The 22,581-nt window shown below is 37.0% G+C and overlaps 1 protein-coding gene across 12 annotated transcripts in view; it reads left to right on the forward strand.

The window, feature by feature from the left end:
- Nucleotides 1–22,581, forward strand: part of DMD (dystrophin) — a 2,329,373-nt gene that overhangs the window by 2,089,478 nt on the left and 217,314 nt on the right. For 11 of the 12 annotated variants that reach the window (XM_072616876.1, XM_072616880.1, XM_072616878.1 and 8 more), the window contains one exon: nucleotides 12,120–12,180. The exons of the other annotated variant lie outside the window; for it this stretch is intronic. In XM_072616876.1, coding sequence (XP_072472977.1) covers nucleotides 12,120–12,180 — 61 coding nt within the window. The remainder of the gene's footprint in view (nucleotides 1–12,119; nucleotides 12,181–22,581) is intronic. 12 annotated transcript variants of the gene reach the window in all.

Below are 22,581 nucleotides of genomic sequence, written 5' to 3' on the forward strand. Positions count from 1 at the left end.
AGGGGAGAAAGATTTGGATTGTGATAACTAGCTATAATGTTAAAGGGATTTAAGATCTTCCCTGCCCATTAATAGGCCTCACATGCAACCCATTAAGGGAAGCTTGCTTAGGGGAAGTGTGCTTGTAGGAAGATTTTCACACCTTTTGCTAATTTCTAATTAGGCACTGAGTCACAAGAGTTGTGGTGCCTTCTAGTTCTAAGAAGTGTATATGTACTCTGAGTTGGTATTTTGCTTTGGGGATTCACTTATGAGAAGGACTGTTTGATTCTCTGGTAGAGAATCTGAGTGGCCTTATGTTCAGATCTCCCCACCCCCTCCAACTGCTCAGATGTAAAGGCTCTCTCGATCCAAGGATGTATGTAAAGTGTAGAGTAATATTGCTTTGATTCAGACAGTAGAGCTCTGTCTGTTGGACTTTATTTCTCTTCTATTTTATCTGAAGTTCGGGGGGCTGACTTTTCCCCTGAATTAGTGAATGTAATTTTAAAAAGATTGTTGACCCCTTAAACAACTATCTTTCCTAGTAAACAGATCGGAGAACCTATGCTAGCAGCCATCCTGGGTGCTTTACATTAGCAAAAACAAACCAATCTGCTGAGGGTGTCAGAAGGCTGCAGGAGACACACTTTTGTCATATACCTAGCAGATTTACTTGGCACTGAGTCAGAAAGGACCTTCCTTCCTTCATGAACTTGATAGCTCCTCACTGTCCTGGGGTTTAAATAGGTAGAAGTGAGAAACTACGTGTTATTAATAAAAAGAAGAGGCACAGAGCTAGGGTAGGCATGACCTCCACATTGTCAGTACAAGGGTAACAATTTAATCTAGTTCAATTCATTGGCCATTTGATGTTCCTTTTATAGACACATGTATGAGTGGACTAGCTTAATGGGCTGTCTAGTCAAGTGTTTAAACAGTAGACATTCTTCATCTCCTTGATTTTTCCAGTATGGATTGAGAGGGTGACCTTTGGAGTGGCAATGGTTCTCATTAAGGAAGTTGTTCAGTATTCTGGGGCATGATGCTGTCAACTCAATGTCCTTCACATACAGGGGTATTTGGAAGATGTCACCATCCACTGGTAATGCCTCTTACATTTGGACTATTGAGGAAAGACACTAAAGAAGTTAAATAGAATGAGACAGATAGGCAGCAACTTAATATCTGCAAAACACTTTATATATGTTAACAACAATCCTATCGGACATTATTTCCTCTGTCTATACAGCTCTGGAAACTGAAGTACAGGGAGGTTAAGAGATTTGCTCAAGTTGTAAGATAGCTGGACACAGACAAAGCATGGGAGGTAGATTATGGCATTTAAACTTGGTTCCCACTCTTATTAAAAACTATTTATTGATGTCTATGTTTTATACCACAATAATTTCTAGAACTGTCCCTCCTCCCCTTCTGCCATGTCTTTCTCCACAACTGAATTCAACCCTCTCTCATAATAAAAAAAAATAGTCAACCAAAAATACCAGTACTGAGAGCACATTTAACAATAAATACAATATTCTGCCTTAATCGTCCCCTGCCTTTCTGCCAAGAAAAGGGAGATATGTTTCATTATCTGTTTTCCTAGACTAGTATTGGTTTTTCAGTTAATCAGAGTTTAGCCTCTTTCTATTGAGTTTTCCATTTGTTTTGTTTTAGTTATCGTGCAAATTGTTCTTCTAGTGCTGTTTATTTCACTCTGCATAAGTTCATGTAAATATTTTCACGTAAAAGCACTGAATTTGGAGTCAGAGGACCTGGCTTTGCAATTTACTGCCTTTAAGAGATTGAGCAGTTACTTAACTTCTGGGCCTCAGTTTTCTGATCTCGAGTGGGTAAGATGATCTCCGAGGTCTCTTTCCGATCCGAATCTATGATCCTTCCATCCCGTGCAGATTTTCCATCTTAAAAGGAGCCACACCTGTTACTCTCTGAGCTCCTACCCATCCTCATGTAAGATACCAAGTGCAATTTCATTTGAAATTTTCCCATTTCCTGATACAGTGTACATGGTGAGTGTCCATCAGATATTAACTGAATAACATTATTTCAAAATTCCCCTCAAGGGACACTTTAAGCACTTTCTCAATCCAGACTAAATTCTCGGTAGCCCAACTTGGCATAAAATGCCCTAAAGAATGTGATTATATTTCACTTTTGTACTAACAAAGTTTTACAGTGAAATTAAAACTAAACTACATTCTACTCTGAGACATGCAAAAATACTATACACATCAATCAAATAAGCGCTTCATTTACAGAGATATCTTCTTATATTTGTCTTCATGTTTCTTGGAAGCTTTAGTTCTTTAAATCAAAATAAGATTTTTGAGTTGGGATGATTGAGTCAATTGAATATTCTCCTTAATTAAGCAGTCCTATCTAATATTGATTATGAGACTTTATGAGATTGTTAAGCAAGCAGAAGCTAGTATTCTCATCCAGTTATTTTGCAAATAGTTTCAAGTTAATTAGATGCTAAAATATGACTTGAGAATCTACCACCATATACCATAGTATTCTGTTCACCATATGGTTTGGTTGAGGGCTAGGTGTTTCTGTGTGTGACAGAATATATATTTGCAGGGTGTTAGTGGTGAGACATTCTAGTTGGCTATAAAGATCTCCACAGATACTGCAGATGCTGAAGATCTCATTTATAACTCATGTAGCCTTCTCCTCTGGAAGGTTTCCCAACTTTCTGTGCTTTTGAAATCTTTATGAATAATCTGCCCATCTTCAAAAGTTAGTAAGTGGTCTTAAAGATTTTATCAACCTTTTTTTGATATATGAAATAGACGTAAAAGTGCTGCCCTTATTTCAATTTAATAGTTTTGAAAAGTGTTCAAATGCAACTTGGCCTTTCAGTTAAATTACAGAAGCCCTGTACTTCCAGTCGTCACTCTATGCATCACACTAAGAGGAAATAGAAACCTCACAGACAGCAATTTCAGTGAAATACACATTTTCGTTTTCCTATTTCTTTCTTACTGCCTATCAGTATATTTCAACCCCAGGTCTTATTAAACAACATAAAATTTTAATTATTGTAGTTTGCTCTTCACTTTAACTTCCTAAAGCATGAAATAAACATAAGAAGAGATTCACATAAAATGAAAGAAAAAAAGATGATAAAGCCACTAGATTACTTTTTAAAAATACATAAATAAAGCCAAGAGAAACTGGTTCTAAGAGCAAACACTATATTTGCTCTTTAGACAATTTCTCTGCCTATATTTCTTTTCTTTTGACACTAGATGTTTCATGTAGAACCATTATCTCAATTTCTTTACCTGTTCCTCACTTAATTCCTTGCTAAAGCTCCTACCACTTCTGAGCAAACTGTGCTCTCAAAAGTTATTGAATAGCCTTATATCAAAATCCAGTGACTTTTTCTCCATCCTGAATCTCTTTGATCTTTCTGTTACATATTATAACATTGATCAACCCCCCCCCCACTCCCGCCCATCTTCAAATTTCCTCCTCTATTGGTTTCTATGATTTCTGATTCTTTTCCAATCTCTCAACTTGTTCTTGGTTTCTTTTAATGACTCTTCTTTCTACAACTCATGAATTGTCAACATTCCCTAAGGCTCAATTCTTAGCCCTTTGTTTTTCTCACTTTCTCCTTTAGAGACTTCATTCTATACTTTCTCATGGATTTAACTATTTTGTCTACACTCATAATCTTGTACTTTTATCTGAGTTCCAATTCCGTATGTCTCATTTGCTAGCTTCAAAATATTTTCATTTGGCAGCTCACCATTACCTCAAACTTAGCATTTCCACCTCAAAATTTGTTCTCCCACCCTCTAGTTCTCCAATTCTGGAACCATGATCAAATCATCTCTGCTATTGCTCCTGAAAGTGGTATAACAATCTAATATCCTGTAATCCCATTCACTATTCCTTTAACTTTCTAAAAAGAAAAATGAAGTGTCCCTTCCTGGCCACAACTTTCCTATGGGTTTTGTCTTTCCCTATTAAAGCATAAGATTCCCGTTACACCATATTCCACAATACATTCTAAATAGACATGCAGCCTTAATACTAAAGATCCTACTGGAAAAAAAAAAAAAGAAGACACAGATCACATACCTCTCAAAGGTATGGGTAGAAAATGAATTCTTAAACAAACAAGAGATTGAGGCGATTACAAAAGACAAAATAGATAAATTTGATTGCTTGAAACTGAAAAGTTTCTGCACAGAAAAAATTAATACATTAGATAAGAAAGGAAATGGTTGAGTGAGTGGGGGGGGGAATCTTTATATCAAATTTCTCTCTTAAAGATTTGGTTTCCAAGATATATAAAAATTTTAAAATATATAAAAGATTATTAACCATTCCTTAGTAGATAACTGGTCAAAAGAGATGAATAAAATAGTTCTCAAAACAAGAATTGCAAAATATTACCTAACACATGAAAGAATGTTCTAAATGACTAATAAAAAAAGAAGTGCAAATCAAAACACTCCTGAGATTTCAATTTACACCCTGCACACTGGCAAAAATCACCAAAACATGCAGTAGTCAGTGTTGGAGGAGCACACAAATATATTGTTGGTGGAGCTATGAGTGCAACCATTTTGTAAAGCAATTTGGAATTATGCAAATAAAATGACTAAAATGTTCCTAGCCTTTGAACTAAAGACTCCCATACTGGGTTTATACTTCAAAGAAATATATACCAAAATATTTATAATGGCACTTTCTGTGATAGCTAAGAATTAGAAACAAAATAGGTACCAGTTGAAGAACAGCTAAACAAATTGTAGTGTGTGAATTTAATGGAATATTACTTTGTTGTAAGAAATTAGGCATGATAAATACAGAGAAGCATGGAAAAATGTATATGAACTGATGCAAAGTGAGGTAGGCAAAGTCAAGAAAACAAGATACATTGTAAATGGAAAGAACAATGATACTTCCCCCAAAAAATAAAAGTAACAAAATTACAAAGATCAAGTAGAACTTGAATGAAGAGATTTGAGAGAACATCCCCAGCCTACCCCTTTATGGAGCAGGGAGGTCCACAGGTATTACACATTTTCAGACTTTTTCAATGTATTGATTAGTTATGGTGATTTTTTTTCTCTCTAAAAAATACTATTTGTCATATCATGGGTCTCTGGGAGGGGTAAGAAAAGGAATTCATGGGGAAAGTATGATAATGCAAAAAACAGAAGATATCAATAAAAACTTATTTTTTAAAAACATGTAAGCTCCTTGTGGGCAAAGATCCCCTTTACTTTTTCTGTTTGTAACTCCAGTGCTTTATGGCACAACTCAGATGGGTGGAAAAGGTGCTGTGCTCTATGAGCAAAGCAGAATTGAAAGACTACAAAGGAAATGTAGGATTCACAAATTTAGAGTAACCACCCCAAATGTTCCCACAGACTATCTGTACCCAATCTGTGCTAGAGCATTCTGAAGTCGTATTGGTCTGATCAGCCACAATGGGACACACTGAAACTTCACTTTATCATGGTGATGTCGTTTTGGTCCTCTTTGAGAACAAAGGACACCAACCAACCAACTAACCAACTTAATAAATGCTTTTTTATTCATTCCATGTGAGGTCCTCCCCCACCCCACCCCCACCCCTCTTGAAAGAAGGTATGCTCTGCTACACTGTGGTCTGGAAATACAGTGACAAATAGAGTGAGGAGAAAGTGCAAACACCTCACTTTTATACACCATCGGGGCAGGAGGAAGCTCTCATGACTAGAGTCCATTCATCCAATAATCAGGCAGCAGCTCCAGTCTCTTTAATCCAATCACTGAAGTCATGCAAATTGGCATATTCCCAAGGGTCTCCTTATAGTAACGTTCATCCCCAGCCTCAATTCCTTCCATTCTTTAGCATTCAGGACCCTGTCACTCTTCTTCCTCTGTTACCTGTCCTTGCCTTTTATCTTTTGTATGCCTATTTATATTTAAATTGGTCCTTGATTTCATCTACATAGGTCTCTTTAGACAGTTTTCTTTTTTCCTTCCTAGTTGGAATTGGTTTGTTTATATCTTCAGAACTGCATTCTTTAGCTTCTTATCCCTCTGGGGCCACTTTTCCTCTACTAGCCAATCCTTTCCTCTGAACCTTTTGAAATATATTCTTTTGAAATTTAGGTTGCTTTTCAGACTGCCCAGCTTTCCTGATTTCTATCACTAATTCTAAGATGGAACCATTACTTTTTCTAAGATACTCATTGTTTCCATTTCTTTCTTGCTGTTTAGAAATAGGTTCGAAATAACACTCTAATACTCCACCACACTTTTAGTGCCACAATCCAGTTCCTGGATTTCCTCATATAAGTATATCTTCTTGATACATAATGTTATTCCACATCAAAATGTATGAGATGCTGGTAATTGTGCTTTTCAGAATTCTTCTTCCTCATTTTTATTAAGCCCTATGGTATTCAACATTGATCATAGAGTAAGTGCACAGTGATGTTAGGGATATAATTAGAGTTTCTGGGTTTTTTTAATCAAATAAATGTTTTAATCTTAGGAAATTTAAAATAACATCTCAGATCAGTCCAGAGAAGTTTGTTTTAAAGTGATGTGGTCAATTTCTATAATGTTAACTTTGGAACAAATTTTTATCAGTTTGTTTGATGATTTTTTGAATTTCCTATTCTTACTCCAGCAAAATATCATAAGAGATTCTACATACTAGTGGAATTTGCATTCCTGTACATGACATTTTGAAGAAAAGATTATCCCCAACAACTGTTCCCTTGCCTTCCTTCATCATCCCTTGTATGTTCCTGGTGCATTCTTACAGTACATTTGACCTAATTCTTCCCCCTAGCCTAGAGCCCTCCTCCCCCAACTGTACCCACTCTTTGAGTGTGAAATTCTGACACATCCCTTTTGCACAAGGAAAATGTCACTTTCTCTAAGGACCTTTCTTTCCCCCCCATTCCCAGGTGGTCATGTATTATAGGTCTTTGTGCATAAGTCATATTGTCTTACTAGACAATTCACTTCATGAGGGCCAGAGCCATGTTTTACCTAAACTTTACCTCCCTCTGGGCATTGCCACAGGACAGTGAGTTTCCGACCAGGTGTGCCATGAATTATATGAAACACCTGAAATTACATGTGTGAGATTCCTGAGAATTATCTGAATCTTGAACTCAGGTTTACAATCACATGGGAAATTATCCTAACTCTCCTGTACTTCATTCTTCATGGCAAAGAATAATGCTGTGTTATGAACAAAACAGTTTAAAAAACCTCTTCTACAAATGCTTAGCATGTGTTTATTGAATGCAATAGAACGGAATGGAAATGAAATGTATTTCTCCTTAGTTCAATTTCCCAGTACTCTAAGTGAGCTCCATATTTATTTATCTAACTTATCTCTGCCCTACCTTTTGATTTACCCTGCTAGGTAATCAACCCCCCAGATCCAGCAGGATTAATGAACGTGTTTGGGGATGAATTCCTGAGAGGGCTATTCTGGCCCAGTTTAAATAACATTAGCATTCTTTTTAATTTTCTGGTTTGGCCCCCATGTCGATTAAAATATGGCTTAACTCCAGGGTGCAGAGCTTTGGCACATTCTGTTCATTATGCATTAAAAATGGTTTCAAATAAGAATTTCCCTAAAATAGTATAGACAATGTTTGGGATTTTAGAAATCTCTTTGGGCATAATGTTGAATAACAAGACCTCTAGGGCAGGAAAGCTTTGAAAGCAGAGCAGTGACCATTCATGTTCTTAATAACATAGGGCAGTCATCATGAATGGGAAAACTTTAAATTTGATTTGCAATAAGTAAATTTGTGTGTCGTTTGCTATTTAAATTCAGTAGACAATACCCCCATGGTAGCTGGTGCAGTACGATAAAGGATGATCTTTACTCTAGAGAATGAATCACAAAGATGCACTTGAATTACACTTAGAAGTGAGGAAAACATCTGTATAAGAAAATGCCAGAGGACAGCCTGGTGTCATATAAAAACTGATTTCCTATAAATTTGCTTTTGATAGACTACTAAAAATGGACACACCGGGCATTAAAGATATGAGAGTCTATTACGTAACTTGCTTTGTAAAGGATAGCACGCTTTCACTGGCGCCCTGAGATAAGAAACAGCTGTTCTTGACATTGGGACTGCTGCCAGAAATGAGATGATGATTCTCAGGACACACTTGTGAGAGGTTCCACATATTTGACCAACTTAAATGTATTTGAGACCAGAATCATCCAGGAGACCAATATATTTACCATCAAGAGCCCTGCAACAATCTCTTGAGAAGGAATGCCACATCTGCTCACACAGAACCATCATCCAGTTGTGCTCTATTTCTAAAGCACTTTCTTTCAGTGAAAGGAAACTATTTGTCTGGGGGGAGGGGAGAGTGGTATTTTTAATGTATTAAGGACGTTCTTGATAAAAAAAAATTCTGGATTTTAAATTATGACCACAGTACTGTTGCTTAGATTAACTTAAGAACTGTGAAGCAAAGGAAAAGACATCTCTCAGGGAAAAATAAAGTTTCTTTTCTATTTGTTTGTTATGCATTAAAAACATACGGTTCTTTTGAATATGAAAACCAGCAAATATACAAACAAAAGTTTTTGTATTTTTTAATTGAATTTGAAAATTAAACTTTTCGAAAAGAGTTTTTAAAAGCAGAAACAGAGTTTAAACATAGCATTTGGAAAACTTAACCTAGGCCTTCCATCATTTTTTTTAATATGTATATAGCTCTTTAATATTTGCAAAGTGATATATATGAATGACAAATCCTTTAGAGCCCATCCAGCACAACTCCTTCAGTATACAAAAGAGTAAAATGAATGTAGAGAGTTAGGTAATTTGCCCAAGATCAACACCTATAGTACTTATTGTTACGGTTAAATATATACATATTCTAAATATGTATGTGTATATATATTCTGAGGAATAATAGTTGGCATATATATATACATATCTCTTCAGGGTTTGGGAAGCACTGTGTATATAGTGTGTATATATAGATATGCATTATACTTTAAGTTTTATATATTGCTACACGTGTCTACATGTTCGTGAACATATATGCTTATATGTATGTATACATATACATGTATACTCATCTATAAAATTAAAAAGTTGTATTGGACAACCTGTAAGATCTCTTCCAGCTCTCAATCTATGATCCTATTATAATTATCCTCATTTTACAGATGAAGGAAACCAAGGCTCCGACAGTCATTGTTCTTTGCCCCTGGTCACAGAGGAGAGGTAGATTGAAAACCAGGTCTTCTTTCCAGTATACTTAATGTTGTTTCCCACTCTGCTATAATGCATCTCTACCAAGGACAGTTCCAAATACAAAGTTGGAGTCTCCCTTTCAGTTTACTTTGGTTCAATCTCTCTCTCTCTCTCTCTCTCTCTCTCTCTCTCTCTCTCTCTCTCTCTCTCTCTCTCTCTCTCTTATATTATTTGCTTGAACTAACTTTGTATAGGTCAAGCAGAAACCCACTGAGCTTCATTTACAGCCTACAATTATGATGCTTAAATAGACATCTCTGAGAGGGATTCAAAAGTAATAAAAGAAAGGTCTTACCCATTATTACCATACCAGAGGAGTCTATGGTTGAGGAAAAATAACATTCATGGTAATAAACATTGTGATAGGGAAGTGTGGACTGTTTTCTATAGCTCTTTTAAGAAGAAATTCTCTTTTTCATTTCAACATCTGTTATTCCATTCAGCTCTGCAGTATTCTGATTCCAATAGAGTAGATGCTGATAGACCAATAGCTAGTCATGGAATCCAACTAAATGGGTTTTTAATCTCTCTCATACAAGTAAGTGGCACAGTGGATAAAGTGCTGGGCCTGGTATTAGGAAGCTGCTATTTTTCAGTCATTTTAGCTACATCTGACACTTCATGATCCTATTTGGAGTTTTCTTAGCAAAGATACTGGAGTGGTTTACCATTTCCTTCTCCATCTCATTTTGCAGATGAGGAAACTGAGGCTAACAGAGTTGAGTGACTTGCCCAGGATCATCTACCTTATAAGTGTCTGAGGCCAGATTTGAACTTAGGAAGAGGAGTCTTCCTGACTCCAGAACCGTGCCACCTAGCTTCCCTAGTGTCAGAAAAGCCCAAGTTCAAATCTGGGTTATCATGGGTGCTATAGAAGTGCTGTTTAATTGTCTCTGTCATTGTTATTAAGCAAAGCAAGAGAAATCTTTTCTTTTTGGTCTATCAAAGAATCAGAGAATCAAGGGCCACATTTTTACCACGGTGATGCCAGCTCATTACCTAGTCTATTTATCTATGTTTCAAGAGTGGGATATAAAAGAAACTAGAGAGAACAGAAAGAAACTAGAGAGAACAGTTTTTCAAAACAATGTCACTTTTCTGTTAACTAGTTTGAGTGCCTACTAAGATGGAAACCACAAATGTTAGTTAAATATAGATTGATTTCCCATATATTTTAATGACATATAGCCAGTATATAAAGCAGCACATCTTGTTAAAAGGTTATGTTATTAGATCACCACATTGCTTTTTATAAAACCAAGATTTTGAAAATGTATTGCTCAGATTGTGTAGCAGTGAAGGAGGATAACTTATGTGAAGCTGTTTGCTCACATAACATATCAAGGATATTTTCACCACCATTGTCTTACATCTTCATGTACTGTGGACTAATTTATGTTGTGAGATTTATTTATATCATAGCTCTTCACACAGTAGATCTCTTGTAAGTAATGGTTAACAGCAGCTGTATTTTTAATTATTTGTGGATAAAAATATGGGAAGATGTTTGTGTAGATAAAATAGTTAGGTACAGCATTATTGCTACTTCTCTTTGTATTCCAAGAGACATTGCATCAATTTTTGAAACTACATTCAGCATGATGTCATTCTTCAGAAAATACTATCATTCCTCCAAACTAGATTATTTTCACATCAAGGAAAATAAAAAGATCTTACAGTATACACACATGTTCCTTAGAGATACTCAAATCTTTGAAATTTCCATAAGCTCTAAGTATTAAAATAAAGTTTTAAGATTAGTGCCTACATTAGAACATAATAGAGGCCTTGGATAATGAATTCCCATTATGCATAATTAAATTTTACCTGTAGTAATTTTCGTAGAAAATGTTTATTACAAAAAAGTTTCATTAATGCTGAAAGAGTTTAGGTTGGGAAAACTGTTGCTATGCACTGCTATTGTCTTACTGTTTGAAAACCCTCTTTGAAATTATTATGTTGGTCCCCAGAATTTAGAAAGCCCATAAAATATATACACAGTTAATAATGTGGGAAATAAAAATGAAATTGGACTCTACTTAAGCCAGGAGAAAAATAAGCAAATCAAGGTGCTGCAGCTTAGCTTCATTCAACAAACAAAATTGTATTTTTGTTATTGAGACAGTAAGAATAGTCAAACTGAAAATAAAAAACTGAGATGCACTTGTAGAAGTACTGTAGGCACTGAAGAAACAGTTATCTGCTTGTCTGAGTTCTTCTCTCTCCTATTATTTGGCTGTGGAAAGTGCCTTCCTTTATTTTCTTTCCTTCTTTCCTCTGTCTCTCCCTTCCTTCCATTTTCTCCCTTCTTTCCTCCCTCCATTTCTCCCTTTCTTTCTTCCTTTCATTCTTTCCTTTCTTCTTCCTTTCCTCAATTTTTCTTTCCTTCCTTCCTTCTTTTTTCCTCTCTGTCTCCATCTCTCTGTCTCTCTCTGTCTCTCTCTGTCTGTCTCTATCTATCTATCTATCTATCTATCTATCTATCTATCTATCTATCTATTTTTCTATCTCTGTCTCTCTGTCTCTGTCTCTCCGTCTCTTTCTCTCTCTCTCTGTGTCTCTCTGTGTCTCTCTGTCTCTCTCCCTCTCTCTCTCTCTCTCTCTCTCTCTCTCTCTCTCTCTCTCTCTCTCTCTCCATTTATTTTTATGGCTGAATGAGTTCAATTTCACTTAGAACAGGACAGAAATTTTAGAACAGTAGGTTAATCCTTCCCTCCTTCATGGACAACTGAGCAAATAGACCAGTATCAGTGTAAAATTGTAATTCCCAAGATTAATGTTGTCTTTCCTGTTTGCTTTGGACTTGACCTCTGTGTCTTTTTTCTTTTTCTTTTTCTTCTTCAGCTTCTGTCCAGGGTCCGTGGGAGAGGGCAATCTCACCAAACAAAGTTCCATACTACATCAAGTAAGTCTGAAGACTGAAGTAAAAGAGAAATGTTTATTGTGGCTAATCTCTGTATTCAAATATGCATTTGTTCCCATGAGCCAGACGTTGCTTGGTCTGCAACGTTCTATTTTCTAGCCTTCCTGAGGAAGCAACAAGGTAGTAAACTACATGCTAAAATTACCACAGTAAATTTGCTGATGCATTATGGAGAAGCCTTTAAGTATATGTGTAGTGGGAGGTGGGAGGGAGAGAGAAGAGGGGGAAGGAAGCGTGTATGTTGCTTTGTGATAAAGCCAAAGGAGTCTTTCATTCCAACAAAACAACTCTGCTTAGCTTCAGACTACTTGGTTAGTACTGGAAATTAATATATGAAAGGATAATAATGCTAATTCTTTAAGGTTTTTCCCCTTCAGACTGAAAAGGAGGATATCTAGACTCAAATTCAAATCCTATCTGTGCTACTTAAGGTCTGTATGACCTTGGAGAAATCATTTGACTTTTCTGGGCTTTATTTTCTTTATCTCTATAACGGAAGGCAGATAAGGGCCCTTCCAGCCCTAAATCTATGATTCTGTGATCCTCCAGCTCATAGGAATGTCTCTCTGCATAAAAAATAAACCAATCACCAGCACACGATATTGTATTCCAGTGGAAAAATCCAAATTCATGGGTCCTACAAAGTCTGCCATTGACTAGTTAAGCATTGTGCAAAAGTACTATTGTTACCCAGAAACATTTGTACCCATCAAGAGAAGTATTGAGAGACACCATTCAGAAGTAGAACATCTAGAATACAAATTGGGGAGCATAAAACAGAAGTGCAAAGATTTTATTTCAATGGTTCTATTGCTAGCTGCTTCACAACAATTTATAGCAAGGATTCTTAACTTGGAGTCCAAGGGCTCTGTGAATGGATTTCAGGGTGTTTGTGAAATTGAACAAGGAAAAAAAATGCATCTTTATTTCAGTGTAATTGACTTCCTTTGTAATTCTGCATATTTTATTTTAATTTAGTTTATTCATTTCTGAGAAGGGGTTCTTAGCCTTCACTGGACTGCCAAAGAGGTCCTCAACGTAGAAAAGGTTAGGAAGTCTAATCTATAGCAAAGGTATTCTCATTAGATGTGATTCTATTTCCCTATCAACAGTGAAAGTTAATAGAGATCATGGAGAGGAGAGTCTTTAAAAGCGCTTGAAATTTTCACACAAGGATGACTAATAAAGTTTTAGATTTTTCTATTTGCTCAGATTGATAGCTTTTATCCAGGCTGGTTTGGGGTTTTGGGGGGAGGGGGAGGTTTGCTGTCCATCAATTTCTTCTTAACTTAGTTTTGAATTCTTAACAGTAACCCCAGGTCTTTCTTTGTGAAGTTTCATCTCATCCCTAAAACTAGGTTGTCCCAAGAAAAGCTCCCATCCTCCTACACTTAAGTACATAGGTTTCTTTTGATCTATCCATTGTCTAATTAGGATTTACTAGGTGAAATGTAATAGAATATCATTGCTCTTATAGGCAGAAAGAAGGTCTTGGTTTGAATGTCAGCTCTGACTATATTACCTTGGGTAAGTCACTTAACCCCATAGACCTCAGTTTCTTTGTCCCTACAGCAGGCACGATAACTCTTACACTGCCGACTTTACCAGGTTGTTGTGAGAAAAATGCTTTGTATATCTACAAATGCCGTAAAAACATGAGTTATGTCTTCTTTGTATATTTCTCTTCTGATTTAAGCAATTCTTTGGGGGGAAAAAACCCATTTGCAAAACAAATACTAAACCAGGAAACTGGTTTGCTTCCAGAATTTCCTTTTATTTTCCTTTTGGGCTTTAGTGTCCACATGCATGATAATTCCTACAGGATAGTTTAAAATTTCATGTGCAGTGGAATAACTAAAGATTTCCCATGTGCTTTCTAAGTCTTATGGAGATTTGGTCATTGAATGGATCTGAATTTAAAGGCAGGGAAATTGGGATTATGAAAATTACATCTCTGATACAATCTAATCTCTTTTCTTTCTGAGCCAAAATAAGGACTTCATTGTTCTCCTTCTGGGTAATTTGTTCTAGATCTATTTAAAGACACAAGTATCTGAAATCTCTATGACTGTGTTTTCACATTGCCCTCTATTTGAGGGCAGTGAAAGAGATTTCTGATGTCCCTCAATATCTTTTTCATTTTTCCCTGGCTCAGGTCTGTGTGTCATTTCTCTCTCCACACTCAGGTAGGAGGTAAGTAAAAAGAATCTAGAGAAAAATCACAACTTGTGAAAGGAGCAAATAATTCACATTTTAACAAGAAATTTGTCACTCTTACTTAATCAAGCTTCAGTTGTAATAGAGAGAAAACAATCTGTGTGATTGACCTTCATTCAACAAATTGACTTCTTCAAATTAAAGACTTCTGTTTCTCTCATATTTGCCTGATAGATTAGAGGATCATGGACTTAGAAATGGAAGAGACATTAAAGACTATCAAATCCAACCCCCTAGTTTTATAGATAAGGAAATGGAGGCCAGAGAGGTTCTGATTGGCCTCCTGTCCCAGTGTGTGTGAGGTGGAAATTGAACCCAAGGCTTCCTGACTCCAAGTCCAGGATCCTATCCACTTTACCACATTGCCTCCCTTTTTTTCCACCAAGTCTTTATCTTTCTGGTTATCCCTTTAGTCTGTTTCAAATTCTCCATACACCTCTCTCTTTGTGCGGCTTAAAGTTGGCCCTGTATTGTAAGCAGCTCCATAGTGGAAGGGTTAAATATGGACTTTAAAAAAAAGAAAAGAAAAGAAGATGGACACATAGGAAGCTTTTTCTTTTTAATTTTATTTTATTTGGGAGAGCGTGAGGTCCTTGGAGTTAGGAATTGTCTTTTTGACTTGTGCCATATAAAATGTAAGAACTGTAAGTGGTAAGAGCTGCACCAGACAGCATGACTCCAAGTGCCACATCTGAAACCCACCTCTGACACTTACTGTGATCTTGAGAAAAATCATACTTTGAATCTCAGTCTTCTCAGCTGTAAAATGGGGATAATAATATTTGCACTATTGTTGTAGGTCAGGTCTTATTCAAGCCTTATTCAGGTGGTTCAGGCTTAGCATTGAAACAAAATGTGTCACCTATAGATCATTACAAAAAAGAAATTTAATTAACTATAACATGGAAAAAATAATCAGAAACACTGGTCCTGGTAGACACAGCCCTCATCTCTTAGGGAAATATGTTTGGTTAGCATAATGTGTTGGGGCAGATGCATATGGTGACTTGTACTACAGTAAGACATACTCAAAGTCTGAAGGGTGCTGCCTTCTTATATGCTGGCTTTTGTATACCTTTAGGAATAACTTTCTGTATGTCTTTAGGCCAAGAAGCCTCATTACTTGACTTGAGCCTTAGCCCTCTGAATGAGTCACAAGTCAAGGTTAGTATCCCAGACTTTTAGGGAAAAATGCAAACCCAAAAATCCAGCTGAGCCTACATGGCAGAGATCCTGGGACATGGCTCCCACCACACCTACCAACTTCTCAGGACTACTTTGGGAAAATTTTTGGTAAACTCTAAAGTGCTATGTAGCGGTCAGTTGTCATTCTTGTTCATAACCTTATAATTTGTGTATGTATACAGTTGTATAGATGTGTGATCAACTAGTCCAGGGGTAACTACATCGGCAAGCCATATAGCCCAAGGTAGCCCTCTGTCTATTTTTGTACAGGCCTGGAGTTAAGGATAGTTTTTATATTTTTAAATATAATAGAACTTTATTTTAAAATGACAAAAGTATTCTTTGTTCATCAGGCCCACTGACAATTAGTTTGCTGACCCTTGGACTAATATGTAATTCAACTTAATGGAATTCATACATCTTATTAAGGATTAGATTCCTTTTCCCTCAAAAAAAAAAAAAGACATACTATTTCACTCCTTATTTTTATTCTTGTCTTTTATTTATCCTAACTTCCACATAAGAATTACCACAAAGGCCCAATTGTACAGCCAGGTGTATCTTCTTTGGCCATTTTCTTAATGCTGTTATAATCTACCTTCTTATTATAGAGATCAGAGGATCATCTGGCTCTTAAATGCCTCCTCTCCTAACACTCTAATACTTCCTGGACATATATATGTTCAGTTTTGTTCTCATCCTTGAATTTTTAACTCATTACTGGCATCTTTCTCTCTAGAGAGTAAATCAAGCTTTGTTTTGTCTACAACCTGAGTACCAGCTTCACGTGTAATGCTAAAAACCTTGATTTCGATACCTTAAACCTCATGTTTGTCTTGTTTATTAGTCTATAACATAGATCATTGTTACATTTTTCATATTTCTTCTCCCCTGGGGCTTTCTTATTCCTGCCAGCATCACTTTCATGTTATTTCATTGTAGTTTTCATTGCCCCTGAAAAGATAATCGCCAACAATGTTCAACCTGTTCTAAGTACTTATTTTCCATTTGCTGCCATTTTGAAGTTTCTTAGCCTACTGACAATCTCATGAAAATTTCAGTATAATGGCCTTTAACCAGATGCTGCATTCTGTTAGGATTTCTTTCACCATTTTATTGTGGCATGCTCCCATGTCTCTCTGGTTTTCTTAATGAGTTGGGAAATTATTTGTCTGTGTGCTGGACTGTCAGAAGAAGTAGAAATTCCAACTGTCCATGAAGGATGTCCCTAAACACCTGTTATTGGAAGAGAAGAACTGCCCTATTGGGTCAGATTAACATTCTGTATCAGACAACTGCACCAAAAAACGTGCTGAGAGAGAACACAGTTCTTTTGCTCCATTGTATTAGTCTCAAATGTTTAGAAATGTACTGTGATGATACTGAACTCAGTAATCTGTCTAGAATTTATCATCCTGAATTTATCTAGTCTCTTCTTAAACTAGTTTCCATCTCTCCCTTAACACTATATTGTGGGGCAATAAATTCCAAAGATTTTACTCTTTCCTAGGCAAGGAAGAGCTTTCTCTGCCTAATGTTTCCACTTTTTCAATGGATTTGTGTGAGTACATATATGAGCAAACATTTGATGCACAAACTGATCACACATCTGTCACTTAGTGTTGATAACGAGCCTCCAACAAGATGTGTACAAAGCACTTTGTGAACCTTAAAGCACTATACTTCAATTATCATTTTTGTGTGACCTGATCTTGAGGCTAAAATCAAGTGTTAATCTGAGACAAAAGTTTCTAAGTCCACATGCATAGTCTTCTACCTTTGACCTTCTTCTAAATGTTTCTCTAGTCTCCTTCCTCCCCTAACCCAAGTTCCTTTCAGGAGAGAGGTTAAAGAAGTATTCAAACCAACTTCAGTGAGGTGACAGTGGAGGGTATGTTGGAAATTTAGTTCTGTTTCACATTTTACCCAGCGTTGTGTAGTTAATCATTATGAGTCATAAAATAATATGCACTTTTCATATTCCTTAGCCTTTCAAGTAATTTAAAGTAAATTATTTTAGAAATCATTTTTATTATGATACTAGCAAACATATATATGTGTGTATATACATGTATATACAAGTATGTGTGGAAACAAATATAAAGGTACCTCCTTTATAAAACTATATCATCCAAGCTCCAAGTGTGTTCCCAAGCTTTAAAATGTGGAGATTTCATTAGCAAGTCCAAATTCATTCCATTCATACTTTTCATGATTTTATGCGATAGACTTCATTCATATCTCCTAAAGTTCTAATCTATTTTAATTTCTTCTCATATGAAAGCAATTCTTTCCCCTTGGTTATTTTAGCTACTCTTCCTGGACTTCCTCCAATTTTGTTGTGTCTTTCTTGCTATGTGGTCCTAAGAACTGATTATCAAGTTGGATAACATAGTTAATGGTCTCCAGTGCCCTCATGACATAAGTAGATATTATCTCTCATTGAAGGGAGAGTTCACAAATAGATTCAGGACTTGGACCCTATGCCACATTTATCAGTTATATCTGAAGGCTGGTTGGAGGTCATTATACTATAAAGGATTTGAAGGATATGAAGGGGCCAGTTGAAAGATTTTTTTTTTAATTTATGTTTTCATGTGATGACTTGCGAAAAGGATTTAAGTAGGTAGGCAAAGATACTCTCTTCCATTCCCCTGCAGAAACACTGCGGTCATATCATATTTATGGAACACCCAAACAATGAATGATAATGCTGTTTTGGCTTTCTCAGTGTCAATGAATTACTTCATGATTACTTTTAAGGCATCTTTTCTGTGCTTTATTTGACCATTCTGAGTCCATTTAGATGTTTATCCTTGTACTTCACAGCCAAAAAAAGGTAACTTGAAAAGTATTTTTTCTTCCTTTGTTTTTCTCATGCCCAGTGAAATTTGCCTCTCAGAGTAGCACACTGCTCCATGCTTCTGTTCATACCATGCTGTCTGTAGGAAAAAGCAACATTGGACTTGGAGTCAGAAGATGTCCTGATTCTGCCCATTACAAGTTAGGAGTTCATACATGCCAGGATTACTGCAAGGATCAAATGAGATAAATACGTGTAAACCACTAGGACAGCTAGATGGTGCCATGGATAGAGTGCCAGACTAGGAGTCAGGAAGACTTGTCTTCCCAAGTTCAAATCTGACCTCAGATACTTATTAGCTGCATGACCCTGGGCAAGTCACTTACCTCTGTTTGCTTGAGTTTCTTCATCTGGAGAAATGGGGTCATGAAGAGTCAAATACAACTGAAATGACTAAACAGTGAATCCTAAAAGAGTCTATAATCATCAGCTGTTATTATTATTATTATTATTCAGGTATGGGGTAGAATGAGAAGTAGTAATGAGTTTCCAAATCAGTAAGACCTAGGTTCAAATTCAGCAGGATCTGATGCAGAATGGTTTAGATTGTAAATTGAATAGCAAGTTCAAAGCTATATTGGTGGAATTGCTTTACTGGACATTCAGTAAACTAAAGAAACTAATTGATTCTGTCCCAAAAAATATTGGTTTGGATATATATATATATATATGTATATATATATATATATATATATATATATATATATATATATATATAAAACCTTAAGATTTGCACAGTATTCGCCATGTATTCTCTTATTTGATATTCACAAAAACCCTGAGGTAGGTGCTAATATCACCCCTTTTTTCTGAGGCTAAGTGACTTGCCCTGGGTCATACAACTAGTAAGTGTCTATGGAAGGATTCAAACTCAGATCTTCCTTTACCCTAGCAGCTCTCTACTATATCCATATGCTTCAATCTCTTACAATTCTGAGATTCTGTGATTCTGATCTATAAAATGAAGAAAAAACTGGAATTATGTCCCTCACATCATCGTGAATTTCAAATGATATAATAGTACCTGCCTCCCAGAGTTCCTAAAGGAATCAAATGAGACGATATTTGTAAAGCAGTTAAAACAGTGCCTGGCCCATAATAAGTGCTTAATAGCTTAAGTACTTAATAGTCCTTCCTTCCTAATATGTATGAATGCATTTCATAGCTATACATACTATATGAATGTAAGCTATTATTTTTAGTTGTTTGTGCATTTTAGGTATAGGGAATCCATCCTTAAAGATCTTCAGATAAAGTCATTGAAAAATCAATAAGCATCAATAAAAATCTTATGGTGTGCCAGGCACTGTGGTGAAGCCAGAGAGATACAAATACAAATAAAAACACAGTCCTTGTCCTCAAGGAGCTGACAATATAATAGGAGAAGAAAATACACAAAAGGAAGTTCCAAAGGGAGTTGGGTGCATGAACCAGAGTTCCAGAGACATCTAAAAGTCATATAGATGGGGAGAAAAGCAGAGTTCCTTCTTTAAATCAAGGTCCTGGAGCCCATGGCCCCAACCTCCAGGCATAGAGTGCAATCAGAAAAGCAAAAGGTACTGATGAGATGTGAGTTCCAGGCAGTTTCAATCTTGCAACATAATGAGTTTTCCCAATTATGAGTTTCCTGGGGAAGGAAGGCATGATGGACCCAGCTGTGAGGATCCATCTTTATCTGTTCAGTGTTACCTCTTCCTTCTAGTCATGTGCACCCATGTCCTTGCTCTGATCTGGAGGAGAGAGTGACATGGATGATGTTGTACAGCCCTGCCTCACTTAAATCCAATTTACTCGCAAGTCAAGACATCACCCTCCTGGTGTCATTGATCGTTTAACAACAAAGGATGAACAGGAAGAAGCAGTTTGGGGCTGCAGTGCCCCAAAACCTGTCTAGTATGATACATGTAAATTTTCTGGCTTGATACACAGAACAGGGATTGAGACATTGCTGACACTCGTTGCATGTCTTCTCGTCACGCTTGTCTTTTCTGGCCTTCATTTCAAGATCTACTGAATCGTATCTGCCAGGACTTATGACCACTCTTCTGTCCCATATTTCCCACTCCTTCGTCCCATCCTTCCATATTTTATCTTTCTTATTCCTGTTTGCCTGCCTGGTTTTTAACCTACAACTTGCCCTGATTTCTGTTATTTATAGAGAATAATGATATATATTTGTACTAACATGTCATGATTTAGAAAGTGCTTCCTATTTGTCCTTTCTCATGTAAGAGGGTGGGAAGTGGAGGAAGGGATAGGGTGCCCTATCTCCTGCTTCCCTTTCCCCAGGTATAATATCACAGAGGGCCCAAAATCACAAAGTATAAAGTAGACATTAAGGAATTTTCCTACCACCCCACAACCATGGAGTCACAAAGGATAAGGCTTTTGCTATGTAAGCAAAGCGTGTTTACCCCTTGTGATCCCTTTATGAGGTGGAACTTCTCTGATTGAATCAAAAAGGAGATAGCTTGTGGTTTTCAGAGAAAATCAGTGGTGCCCTTTGGGCCCTTCTATAAAAATAACAACTCAGTTCCAGAGTTTAGGATTCCAGAATAGGGAGAGCAACCCCCAAAGGAGAGAAGGAAAGGATCTTTTCCTCCTCCTCCTTCCATCAACCTCGGTATTGGAGCTCCTAAGAACAGCAGATAATGCATTCAGCCTGGAGCAAAGGCACGCACTCACCTGAGACCTGACACTGATACTCAAAGAGAGCTACACTAAGGAGAAACCTTTAAGCAGGATGACCCTCAGCCCCAACCCTGCATCAAGAAAAGTGCTTCCCCTGTTGGACTCAAGAAAGGATCCAACCTGAGAGCCCAGCCAAATGGCTTCCCCCTCCACCAGAAAGCATCACCCAAGCAGAGACAGCATTCTAGTAGTGGGAGTTGTGAATTATCCTTTGCCATACATGCATCTAATATACATGCCTCACTGCCTTTGGAAGACAAATGAAAGTCATCTTTCCCAGCGAACACTGTGTATGAACTTCAGATTTGGGAGCAGGAAGAGGGGGAATGTTTTAGACCAACTGTTTTTATGTCTTCTTAGTAAATATCTTTGGTAATAGTTAATTAAGGCTGCTCTGCTGGCTAATTATTACTGGGAAGCATCAGTGTTAAGCAGACAGCCTTAGAGGGTTACCCCTAGAATGGAATTGGCAGTTGCTTCTCTGGGGACCCGAATTGTGAATGCAGGTTGGTGCTGTAAGCCAGAGGGAGTGCTTCACCTGCTTCCAGTTTATGTCTAAAGCCACAGCTAAGGCCAGAGAAGGCTGACATAGGAGTAGAAGAAAAGGGTGGAGAATAGATAGTAGTCTTTTTTTTTTTCCCCAAAGCAAATTATCTTTCTGAAAACACCGCATTCCTTCCCCAGTGCTATTTTCCTGATCCTTCGTGGACTCCTCTGGCTTTTTATTTGTTGCTTGTTAATTTAAAGGAGAGTTTCCTCTTGATTCGCTGCATCAGGGCTTGACAATTTTCTAGCTTTGAACTTTGAACTTACTTTGATCGGTGGATTCTCCGACTTGATGTTGCATCATGCAGGCTTTAATCCATGCAGGCACATCCCCCACCTCCATTCCCACTGCCCTTGACTCTCTCACAGTTTGATGGATTAGCACAGCCAGCTAATGACCTGTTAATCTTCTAAATTCCCTGCACAATACACTAGCTTTTCAGGACCTTTTTCCATACTCCAGATTCACTGTTGTTCACTCATTTCAGTTGGGTCCAACTTTTCATGACCCCATTTGGGGTTTTCTCGGCAGAGATGCTGGATTGGTTTATCATTTTCTTCTCTAGCTCATTTTTATAGATGAGGAAACTGAGACAAACAGGGGTAAGTGACTTGCCCAGGGTCACACAGTTAGTAAGTATCTGAGACCAGATTTGAACTCACAAAGAGGAGTCTTCCTGACTTCAGACCCAAGAGCGCTATCTATTGTGTTACGTAGCTGGCCCCAGATTCAATGTACCACTAACATATTCCCATGTCCAGTGAGCTCCCTTGTCTCTTCTCTGTCTTGCCTTCTATCCACGTACTGCAAAAGAAGGTATATTGTCTTTAGACTTGAGTTCTTGGGTTCAAAACCCACCTCTGATACTTAATCTCTGTGT

This window comes from Notamacropus eugenii, chromosome 5 (genome assembly GCF_028372415.1).
Source record: "Notamacropus eugenii isolate mMacEug1 chromosome 5, mMacEug1.pri_v2, whole genome shotgun sequence".
NCBI lineage: Eukaryota > Metazoa > Chordata > Mammalia > Diprotodontia > Macropodidae > Notamacropus > Notamacropus eugenii.